We start from the raw sequence: 12823 nt of genomic DNA, 5'->3' as shown, positions 1-12823 counted from the left end.
CATTGTCATATGCTATAATATGGCATGCCACATAACATTTTGTTGATGCTTACCTGTGATGTTGATGAGATATCACATGGATTTGGCTGATAATCCACATCTACAACACTGTCAATCGCACGAGGATTCACTCTCAAGACAATTGGCTTCCGTCTCGGCTCCAAAATGCATTTTTCACCGAAACAACAGCTCACACTGTTTCCTCTGCAAGACGCCATCTTGCTGCGGCTTACCATACTAAAGCACAAAAATGACTTGCTGTGTCTTGGTGCAATACATAACAACAGAGGGTGTGCTGCCATCTCTTGGTTTCTTCAAATAGCACTCTGCCAGTGGCTTGCCATCCTCTAGCAGATATGAAATGCGTACAAATCTCAATATTGCTCAATGTGTGGCTTACCATTATCTAGCCCCGAGCGCCTCAATTCTCGTCATAATTCCTCCAACTGACAAATCTACCCACATCATTCACTCATTTACGTGCCTAACAGAAACTATGTTGCGTGCAATAGTATTCCTGATAAACAGCCCTACCCCATACTCTGCCCTTCCATTTCTAACACCAGTCGCGTTCACTTCATAATCTATCTCTTCCTCGTTATCTCTCCTTACCCGAATATCACTTAGTCCTAGCACATCCAGATGCGTCCACTTAGCTGACTCAGCCAGTTCTACTTTCTTTCTTCCATAAGCCCTATTAATATTGATAACTCCCCATCAAATTCCATTTCTTTCGCCATGTTGTTTCCAAGGAGTCCCTTGCCTGTCAAATGGGAGTGGGACTCCATTACTCCCATAGTTCTGAAGCTTGCTTAAAATGTACTGAGCTCGGTAAATTCATGAAGCAGGATGCTACCCTACTTACACATAGTCCAAGTGAGGATCTCTCCTCTAACGGGTTATGGGCCACCGGTGGATTTTATAGTCCTAGCTGCCTGAGCACAAGGAGGGCCATGACTCAGAATATGTCCGAGATGACCACTCCCATTCCATAGCAACTGGTATCCCGACTCTTAGGACCACTTACTGGGCCACTCAGCTGTTGCCCACGGTTCACAAATTAGGACGAGACTACAGTAACCCACACCGTGAACCAGTCCATTTGACCTCCAAATCCGAGATATCTGCCATATCTTGCGGGAATCCTGAGAGTTGAGCTTTACTGGAATAATCTAACCTAAACCCGAACTGCCTTCTATCGAACCAGTTATTAATTTTGCAAACATGTCTAATATAATCAGAATGAATGCTTTCCCAAAGTTTACATGTAACACATGTCAAACTGACTAGCTTGTAATTTCAGCTTTATGTCTATTGTCCTTTCCTTTATACACTGGGGCTACTATAGCAACTCTCCATTAATTTGGTATAGCTCCTTCATGCAAACAGTAATCAAATAAGTACTTCAGATATGGTACTAAATCCCAACCCATTGTCCTTAGTATGTCCCCAGAAATATTATCAATTCCAGCTGCTTTTCTAGTTTTCAACTTTTGTATCTTATAGTAAATCTCTTTGTTATCATAGGTAAATTTCAGTACTTTGTTAGTATTAGTCATCTCCTCTATCTGGACATTTTCCTTGTATCCAACAATTTTTATATACGGCTTATAAATCTCATATTTTGTCCCGTATTGGCTCAACGCAACTAAGGTTAAGTTATAAGGAGAATCCCACCTTCCAATACTTGTTATTTTGTTATAACAGTTTTATTGTTTACATATAGTACACGAACCTTTTCTTGAGCCCTAGTTCCCATTCAGCACTATGCAGCTCAGGGCTCAAGAAAAGGTTCGCGTACTATACTCGTGACTGAATACATCTGTCTTCTGAAGATCCTCGCATATACACTCTCCTTGCTCATTAATGATTCCGGGAATGTCCTCCTTGGAACCTGTTACTGCCTTAAAGTATCTGTACATACTCTCCCATATTTCTCTAAAATTTGTATGATTGCCAGTTAGCTTGCCATCATATTACCTTTAGCTGACTTCTTCGCTAGATTTAATTTCCTAGTAAGATCCTTCAGTTTCTCCTTACTTGCACAACCATTTCTAACTCTATTTCTTCCCAATCTGCACCTCCTCCTTAGTCTTATGACCACAGACAAGCATCACTGCAGACAACATTCGTGCAGTATGTTACCTTATTGAAGAAGATCGGCGCACAAACATTTCTGAAGTTGCTTCGCTCGTAGGAATAAGCTTTGAAAGTGTTCAAGCCATCATCAATGATGAACTCAACCTTCGGAAATTGTCTGCTTTGTGGATTCCTAGTCTTCTTGCCCAGGTAATAAATTTCAAATTATTCCATATTGAAGAGAAATATAATGTAAAGCAAACGCTAAAGGTTTCCACATATTCAATACTATTAATTTTAACCTTTAAAAAAGTTACATACCAGTATATTTGATGAAACTAGTGCTGGTCTTGCTAGAGACCATCAGTCAAGATTGATAAAGTTAAGGCAAGACATGAATTATAGATAAAATTTATGAAGCAGGCATGTGTTGTTGATGTTCAGTGCAAGACAAGTAAAGATTTGGATGTTAAACACTCATCACAATCACACGTCTTGTGTAAGTTCTCAGTTTTCTTTCAATTTGAAGAATGCACTTCACTGAAGACCAGGTGAAACACTTAACATACCAGCACTTGAAGAATCTTCTTGAATTCAGTTCAGCTGAAACAACTGTGGGAGAGTGTTGAGATGTTCGTTCGTTTCCAGTATGGATCATTAAGAAAGATGAAAGAACAAAAACAAAGAAGCTGAACAGAGCTGAGTTGTAGACGGGAGGTATGGTGTAGCCTAAGGTGGGGCTAAGGGATGTGGAATGGTGGGTAATTGCAGGAGGGAAAGAAGGGGGTTTAGAGTACTTCATTTCTTTTTATTGAAAATAGGAATTAATAGATCAAATCAAGTATTTGTTTCTTTCTGATATCTCATTAAATTTCAACCTACACTATGTGTACTAATATCCAATAATGGACCAGCTATATTGGTATTATAAATTTACTCATTTGGGACAAATATATCAGGTTCCCTGTGGGAATCAACATCTATATCATAAGTAGTATGTTCCGAGCTGTCAGTGGAGAGATGGCGTGAAATGACATTAGTAGACAAATAAGTTTGAGTGGTGTTTGTAAAAGTAGGAAAGATTTTTATTTTATTCACCCTGGTTGAAATGGTAGTTTAGGGGAAGGCGCCTAAAATTGGATTTTTAAATACCTATATTATCTATATATATAATAAGAGTTTTGTCTGTACATTGCTCAGAATTAAAGCCTGGTATTTCTGTATCGGTCATGTCCACAAGAACAAGGGAATGCACCTTTTTTTTTTTCTCCCAAGTTGCTTTACGTCACACCGACACAGATAGGTCTTACGGCGACGATGGGACAATTGATATAGATGTTGATTCCCATAGGGAATCTGAAATATTTGTCCTGAATGAGCAAATTTATAATACCAATATAAATGGTCCGTTATTGGACATTATAAATTTTCCAGCTAGCTCATTCTTGGTTGCCAGCGTTTCGCCCTCGTGTGCTAGGGTGGGCTCATCAGTTGGTACCTAGCACACCTACCAATACGCTGGCTAGTGCATACCGTGGAGGCCACTGCGTAGGCTAACTGGAGCCACTGGCAGTGCCAATGCACTAAGAGACTTTGTCTCATCACTAAAAATTGATGCCTGCTTGGCCATCAGATGATATAGATGTTGATTCCCATAGGGAATCTGAAATATTTGTCCTGAATGAGCAAATTTATAATACCAATATAAATGGTACGTTATTGGACATTATAAATTTTCCAGCTAGCTCATTCTTGGTTGCCAGCGTTTCGCCCTCGTGTGCTAGGGTGGGCTCATCAGTTGGTACCTAGCACACCTACCAATACGCTGGCTAGTGCATACCGTGGAGGCCACTGCGTAGGCTAACTGGAGCCACCGGCAGTGCCAATGCACTAAGAGACTTTGTCTCATCACTAAAAATTGATGCCTGCTTGGCCATCAGATGATATAGATGTTGATTCCCATAGGGAATCTGAAATATTTGTCCTGAATGAGCAAATTTATAATACCAATATAAATGGTCCGTTATTGGAAATTTTAAATTTTCCAGCTAGCTCATTCTTGGTTGCCAGCATTTCGCCCTCGTGTGCTAGGGTGGGCTCATCAGTTGGTACCTAGCACACCTACCAATACGCTGGCTAGTGCATACCGTGGAGGCCACTGCGTAGGCTAACTGGAGCCACCGGCAGTGCCAATGCACTAAGAGACTTTGTCTCATCACTAAAAATTGATGCCTGCTTGGCCATCAGATGATATAGATGATATAGATGATATAGAAATTTATAATACCAATATAAATGGTCCGTTATTGGACATTATAAATTTTCCAGCTAGCTCATTCTTGGTTGCCAGCGTTTCGCCCTCGTGTGCTAGGGTGGGCTCATCAGTTGGTACCTAGCACACCTACCAATACGCTGGCTAGTGCATACCGTGGAGGCCACTGCGTAGGCTAACTGGAGCCACCGGCAGTGCCAATGCACTAAGAGACTTTGTCTCATCACTAAAAATTGATGCCTGCTTGGCCATCAGATGATATAGATGTTGATTCCCATAGGGAATCTGAAATATTTGTCCTGAATGAGCAAATTTATAATACCAATATAAATGGTCCGTTATTGGACATTATATTTATATTGGTATTATAAATTTGCTCATTCAGGACAAATATTTCAGATTCCCTATGGGAATCAACATCTATATCATCTGATGGCCAAGCAGGCATCAATTTTTAGTGATGAGACAAAGTCTCTTAGTGCATTGGCACTGCCGGTGGCTCCAGTTAGCCTACGCAGTGGCCTCCACGGTATGCACTAGCCAGCGTATTGGTAGGTGTGCTAGGTACCGCACACGAGGGCGAAACGCTGGCAACCAAGAATGAGCTAGCTGGAAAATTTATAATGTCCAATAACGGACCATTTATATTGGTATTATAAATTTGCTCATTCAGGACAAATATTTCAGATTCCCTATGGGAATCAACATCTATATCATCTGATGGCCAAGCAGGCATCAATTTTTAGTGATGAGACAAAGTCTCTTAGTGCATTGGCACTGCCGGTGGCTCCAGTTAGCCTACGCAGTGGCCTCCACGGTATGCACTAGCCAGCGTATTGGTAGGTGTGCTAGGTACCACACACGAGGGCGAAACGCTGGCAACCAAGAATGAGCTAGCTGGAAAATTTATAATGTCCAATAACGGACCATTTATATTGGTATTATAAATTTGCTCATTCAGGACAAATATTTCAGATTCCCTATGGGAATCAACTATATCATCTGATGGCCAAGCAGGCATCAATTTTTAGTGATGAGACAAAGTCTCTTAGTGCATTGGCACTGCCGGTGGCTCCAGTTAGCCTACGCAGTGGCCTCCACGGTATGCACTAGCCAGCGTATTGGTAGGTGTGCTAGGTACCAACTGATAAGCCCACCCTAGCACACGAGGGCGAAACGCTGGCAACCAAGAATGAGCTAGCTGGAAAATTTATAATGTCCAATAACGGACCATTTATATTGGTATTATAAATTTGCTCATTCAGGACAAATATTTCAGATTCCCTATGGGAATCAACATCTATATCATCTGATGGCCAAGCAGGCATCAATTTTTAGTGATGAGACAAAGTCTCTTAGTGCATTGGCACTGCCGGTGGCTCCAGTTAGCCTACGCAGTGGCCTCCACGGTATGCACTAGCCAGCGTATTGGTAGGTGTGCTAGGTACCAACTGATGAGCCCACCCTAGCACACGAGGGCGAAACGCTGGCAACCAAGAATGAGCTAGCTGGAAAATTTATAATGTCCAATAACGGACCATTTATATTGGACGATGGGACAGGAAAGGGCTAGGAGTGGGAAGGAAGCGGCCATGGCCTTAATTAAGGAACAGCCCCAGCATTTGTCTGGTGTGAAAATGGGAAACCACGGAAAACCATCTTCAGGGCTGTCGACAGTGGGGTTCGAGCCCACTATCTCCCGAATACTGGATACTGGCTGCACTTAAGCGACTGCAGCTATCGAGCTCGGTCCGTAATCTCTGCCTGTCTGTCTGTACACGCATCACGGGAAAACGGTTGAAGAGAATTAACTAAAGTTATATAGAATTATATTTTCGATCATTTATGTCTTATACATTTATACCGTACCGGCTATGATAACACAGATATTCATGAATTTGTATTTTTGTTGCTAAGTACATTTCAACGCCGAGCCATGAGAAAATAGGTTAACAGAATTTAATGAAAATAAGGTATAGAGCCGGTGAATAAGAATCTACAGTCTTAAGCTATAAACAATTTTATTCACCCTCGTTGAAATGGTAGTTTAGGAGAAGGCACCTTAAATTGTATTTTTAAATACCTATATTATTGGTCCTATCAAAAAGTACTACATTACAGAATTTATAGAGAATAAAATTTCCGATCACTTATATTTTATTCAGTTTTATCGTACCAACTATGATAACAGTGGTATTTCAGTATCAGAAGAAAACTAAATGTGAAAGCTAATAAAATTGATCAACGATAACATTACATTGACCATTGTTTGTTGTGTTATTCTTTGTCTCTGATACTGCTATTCGTCTCCGATAGATGGGGTTACTACTGCGTACCACGTATAACAGCCTGCCCGAATATTGGCGGCAAATATCTGGGGAGTTAGATAACTTCCTTCTTTACCATGCCATTCCTCTGGTTCATACATTTTCTGATACTGCTGGTACATATCACACTGGTTCATCATAGTATTCCAGCTATTCGATCCGTACTCTGACGCGCTGATTGGAATGATCATTGTGCACATTTAACGGAATAATGGCATAGGCTCGCTTATTACCTGGTCTAGAATTACAATTTCCGTCTGTTCCAAATTATAGTACCACATTTCATTAAATAACTCAAAATGTAAGAAAAGTTTCTTCCTCTTCAATTTTATTAAATTCTACATTCATTTTATTCCAAATTAGCCATGAAGAGGGGGTTCCTCCTCTGGCTTGGAGAAAAATTTGCTTCCAAGTCAGATAGATTCTTCCGCCGCCAGTGTAGTGAATTGAGATTTTCCAACTCATCGGATACTCCTAGGAAACAGATTAGTAAAAGGGCATAGTTTTTGCCCTGGAACTCGCCACTATTGGACCTCCTGCCGAAAAAAAAAAAAGAAGATTGTTCATGGATCACGGCTGTCTGCGGCTTGGTCATTCCAGCTCTGGAACTTTGGACTGTTAGATCGGCAGTGTAATACTGTTTGTTAAAATTGAGAAAATGTGTGGTTTTTCATTTGATCTAGTATTTCATATGAAAGCGTTGCTTTTAAAATGCGCCACTCCTACTGACGTCATTGTAATGACCTATGTTCATTTCATTTGGGAAAACCGCTAAGACTGTCTTTCTGAGGATGTAAAAAACCAGGTGGAGAGTGTCTGCCATTGTAATGAAAACTCCCCAACCTGATTGTGACTGATGAGCCTACCATTACAGTGAAATACCTTAACCCAGTCTTCATATGAGAAAAGATGTCTGGTGACTTCCCCGTCGCGTTTCTGGGGTAGCATTAATAGCTATGCAATTTAATACAATCTTGCTCACAATGTGTACACTACGTAACCTAGAACTCTGTACACAATGTAGAATTATGTAGCGAAGCAGAGGCACATCATCTAGTATGAAGATAAAGTTGGAATTCAAGACAACAAATTGGGGCAAATATTTGTTTATAGGAAGAGGAGTTAGAGATTGGAATAACTAACCAAGGGAGATGTTCATTAAATTTCCAAATTCTTTGCAGTTATTTAAGAAAAGACTAGCTAAAAAACAGATAGGAAATCTGCCACTTTGGCAACTGCCCTAAATGCAGATCAGTGGTGATTTGATTGATTGATTGATTGATTGATTGATTGATTGATTGATTGATTGATTGATTGATTGATTGATTGATTGATTGATACTGGATGGCTGTGTCAACATCTTTGTCTCTGTGGTGCTTAATAAATGTTGTGCCTCGTTTATAGTCGGTTAGCATTTGATACTACAGTGTAGAGTGCAACAGGTTGTACGATGGTGTATTAGAATTTTGATTTAATGTGATCTTAATTATTTTAAACTGTTGTTATCTGTATGAATTTAATGTTGAGGACGTATTAAACCATAGTGTTTTTTTCTTTTTTCCAGGTGATGATACATTTTTTGAGAAATGGCAATGTTTTACATATGTTGATACTACAGATATCCCTACGTTAATAGTGCACTGGCAGAGTGCACCAAAGTTCTTTTTAGTTGAGTCCTATGTATTGAGTATGACGGATGCCGATACTGGACAGGTTGTGAAATCTGTAGAAGTTCCGGCAGATCTTGCTTCAACACACATGTCTAAGGACTTTACTGTATATTCTTCAGGAAGTTACTTATTTACAGTCCAGCCTATAAATATTAACAAAACAGTTGGTTTTAAGTCCATTTCAGCTAAGGTACGGATAGGTGAGTATGAAAACTAGTACGACTGAAGATACAGTTGTTGAATTTCATTCGGTCATCAAATTCCAGCAAACCAAATGTTTGTTTAGTGAATTTGGTCTCCTTACATATAATTTTATTTTCAGATCTGCCATCTCAGATGTTACCTTTCATCATCGCTGGTGTTACATTTGTAGTATCTGTATTCGTGTGTGTTTTACTACTCAAGGTCTTCACACCAGGTAATGTAGTATTTCCTCATCAGTTGAACTTAAGTATGTCATTGAAGCACGAACGCTTTCAGTATACTCACTCCTATGAACCTATGTCTAGTATGTGAATATCATTGTGCTCGGTTTGTATGACAATGAGTGAGTTTTGCATCAATACTCGGAGCAATAGCACATCTAATAGTATACAGTAGAACCTCGATAATTTGAAATTGGTTCATTCAAAATCCCACCTAATTCGAAGAAGCTCTCATTCCTGGAAACATGAGATATGGTTTTGCATGTTATTTAAATTGTTTAATTCAAAATATGAATAATTCATAATTCAAAGTACAGTGTCAGCCCCATTACCAAAATTCAGACTTTTAATTCAAAACTGCCTTTACATTTTAAAACAATAGTACGTTGCAGAGTAATTTGAATTCAAAATTTATCCGCGTCATGATAGAACGCCTGTTTCGGAACATGGAGGTGTGGCTTTCCGCACTTACACTCACTTCGGTGTGTGTACAGTGTGCTTTATAATTGCTAAGTTGAATGAAATCTGAATTCTTTTATATTCAACCTTTTAAGGAACGCCATAATATCATGCAGGAGGCCGTGTGTGGAAAAACAGAATCCACGACCACTGACGATGCCGACAGTTGACGAAAAAGTGTGGCTCATATAATCAGTTCGTAGGCACCGAACAATATTGACATTGCCGATGAAACTGCATTGCTTTCTTTTAATGCCGAGCCCAAACGGTCTTATGGTTTTAAAGGAGAAAGTGCCAGCCGGTATATCGTACAAGGGTGGATCTCATTGTACTGTGTTGCAATGCGCACGGAAGCGAGAAACTTTATCCCTTCATCATAGGAAAGTTCAATAAGCCACGATGTTTTAAGGCCGTCGGGCACTTTCCATACAAGGCATCTAAAAGTGCAAACAGTACAGTAATCCAAAAAATAATGCATTTGCACAGAGGAATCAGCATAATTTAACCTCGTCTGAATTGTGTGAATTTCTTTCTTTCATTGCGTGAGGTTATGTTTGTCAGTGAATTATCCAAGTGCATTATTTGAACACTGTAAATGCACCTTGTTGGATAAATTTCAGAAATAGTTTTTTCATTTTTTTTTATTTTTTTTTCATGGCATTTGAAAGGTTTAAACTGTGAATCGAGGTACTTGCATGCATTAATGGGTCTTAGAATACTTTGTGACGCAACAAATGTTTACATCTCTGTAGTACAAGAGAAGTGCCATGGCGGGAAATCGTATAAGGATAGAGTCATAGGAAAGTTCGATTAGCCACGATGTTTAAGGGCATCGGGTACTTTCTGTGTAAGTACAAGCGATGGTACAAGGCACCTAAGATGCATACAGTACAGTAATCCAATGAATAAAGCACTTGCACATGGGAGCCAGCATTGATTTCTCCTCGCCTTTGAATTATGCTTTTTTTTTTTCTTTTTTCTTTCTTTCTTTCTTTCTTTCTTTCTTTCTTTCTTTCTTTCTTTCGTTGTGAGGTTATGTTTGTCAGTGAGTTATCCAAGTGCATTATTTGAATGTATTTGTGTACATTTTGGAAATTTCTTTTTTTTATGGCATTCGAAAGGTTTAAACTGTGAATCAAGGTTAACTGCATGCAGTAACTGGCCTTAGAATATTTTGTAACGCGGCAAAGGTTGGCACTTCTGAATTAGGAATTGGCAGTTAATTCAAAATCACGTAATTCAAAGTCCGATTTTTGAGTCCCAACGACTTCGAATTAACGAGGTTTTACTGTATGTACATATATATACACACACATATTCAACATTTTTCCAAGTGTTTTAATGTTGTAGGCTATATACAATCGAACTTTGATATCTCAAAGAGCCTGTGGACTGGACTAAAAATACTGTCAGTTATAAAAAATTTGAGGTATAGAAAAATGTACATACTACTACAACTGTGCAAAACATATCAGTCAGCATCTAAAATGTTAATATTATTCGATACCGTATTAAAAGTTTTATTTTGTCATATAAAGCAACATTCTCATTTTAAAATACTTGCAAATTCATATTTTTTTAAAGAAATCTCTACTTTTCCTGCATTGTTTTCTCTGAAATCGTGTGCTCCCTACAATATTCTCTAACAGATTAACAGCACCCCGTGCGTCCTCACTAACTGAGGACTGTCAGCCCCATACAGTAAACCTCTTGCTGGGGTTCGCGAAGTGGCCATAAGTGAAAGCAATAATTTTCAATTTTTGCTTATACTGATGTATGTAACTCACTTTTTACAATCTTGGTTTGTAACTTTGTTTCATTCCACCTAATCAGTACGTATAATTTTTTATGAATAGGAGTTTCAACTGTTTTGACTCGGTCATCTTCAGCTATTCATTTACACAAGTAAAACTCAAATAGGGACACATCATTAAATAAAATGGGGTTTGTAAACCCTGAGCTAAAAGTTTAAATATATTGTGAAACACTTTGAACAGTAATATTATTAAGGACAGTTCAGCAATACTTCTACTCTATGCAGATGATATGGTAATAGGTTCAGAAGACACAGAAGAGTTCCAGAAGGTACTAAACAGACTCACTTCTTGGGTCCTAAAAATGACATACAAATAGATCATGACAAAACTAAACAAATGACTTTTAGAAAATGTGAGAAACTCTCTCCGAAAGTTACACTGACCCTTCAAAATAAACCTCTAGAAGTAGTACCCAAATTCAAATATCTCTGAGTTACTCTTCAAACAGCATTGACATCTTTAAACAATCATATCAAAGAAAGAACATCATCAGTAAAAGCAATTTACAATATTCAACAACCACAAAAACTTTCAACAAATACAGCAATAATACTATTTAAAACAGCTTTAGCACCAATAGCAACTTACAGGATCCATATAATCTGGGATAAACTTAAAATTAATGACCTGATAATGCTAGAGTAAGTTAAAGCTCATTATATGAAACGAATCCTGGTATTGGGAAGGCAGCACCATGAAGACTGGCCTATGTCTTACAAAGGAAACTTTCGTTATAGAAGACATCGGAACGCAGATACACTTGCCAAACACTAAGGCCTGCGAGAACACATTCCAAATTCTCATAGAAAAACACAACTATGTCTGGAACGACTTTTATTCAGCAGACGCCATAATGACGGATGATTGGAAACAAGCAAATTACGAGCTTCGACATGTAATAATGCGATATGAAACACATGGTTTTCATCACAAGTTCTGCCAAAATAAGAGATTTCGTTACCCGAACGAAAATTGTGTATGGATTGTGCAATGAACACTGTGAAAGATATGCAAATATCTGCTGTAAAAGACAAATATCAATAACAAAACTAGGATGTGAGTAATGTAATATTGTTTGTGGTTTGCACATTGTGCGCATTTTTGTTAATAAAATTGTGAAACACATTAGTCTACATTAAATTTCTTGGATTTTCACTTGACACTAGTCTTGTGAAATAATGAGAATAGACTAATTTAAAAATCTTGATAGGAATATTTCAGTTGTGTACAGGAGTGTGTCTTTAACAGCTGGGCTAGGTATCACACAGCGACCTCGAAGGATATCCCCATTTAATACTCTTAAGGACGGACTCTAACTCACTTTAAGAACTTCAGGAAATATTGCATCTTTGATAATTGACCATTTTGACTACTTAGCTGTTTTATAAACTATACAAATTACTCTCATAAGACCTAATGCGTTCCAGACGTAATAATTTCTTCACAGCCCAAATTTTAAGCCATTGTTTTTGAGCTTCTTGACAACCATTGTCAGGTTGTGTTGGAATGACGAACTGAATGCTGTAGCACACATGTTGTAATACTAAACAGCGATGATTACTCTGGTAGTGGACTGTAGTTCAGTTATGCACGTGATTAGACCATAGGGCCGAGTCTTTCACCAATATTACACGTAATAAAACTTTTATTTCAATTATTCATGATTAACAAAATGCACAAAACTTTTACACCTTAAAGAATAAAATGAAACGTCTGGATGGCTATCGATTAAGACTTAGGCCATGTGGCCGTGAATGCGTGTGTAGACGATGTG

The 12823-nt window shown here is 38.6% G+C and overlaps 1 protein-coding gene across 2 annotated transcripts in view; it reads left to right on the top strand.

Moving 5' to 3' along the window:
- The window catches only part of LOC136864413 (uncharacterized), a 91762-nt gene that overhangs the window by 59397 nt on the left and 19542 nt on the right, over nucleotides 1-12823 (top strand). For both annotated transcript variants that reach the window (XM_068225681.1, XM_068225682.1), the window contains 2 exons: nucleotides 8243-8548; nucleotides 8671-8766. In XM_068225681.1, the coding sequence (XP_068081782.1) occupies nucleotides 8243-8548; nucleotides 8671-8766 (402 nt within the window). The remainder of the gene's footprint in view (nucleotides 1-8242; nucleotides 8549-8670; nucleotides 8767-12823) is intronic.

The sequence above is a fragment of the Anabrus simplex genome, chromosome 1 (genome assembly GCF_040414725.1).
Source record: "Anabrus simplex isolate iqAnaSimp1 chromosome 1, ASM4041472v1, whole genome shotgun sequence".
NCBI classification, from domain to species: domain Eukaryota; kingdom Metazoa; phylum Arthropoda; class Insecta; order Orthoptera; family Tettigoniidae; genus Anabrus; species Anabrus simplex.
Note: the sequence above shows the minus strand (reverse complement) of the source record. Positions and strands in the feature narration are given on the sequence as shown.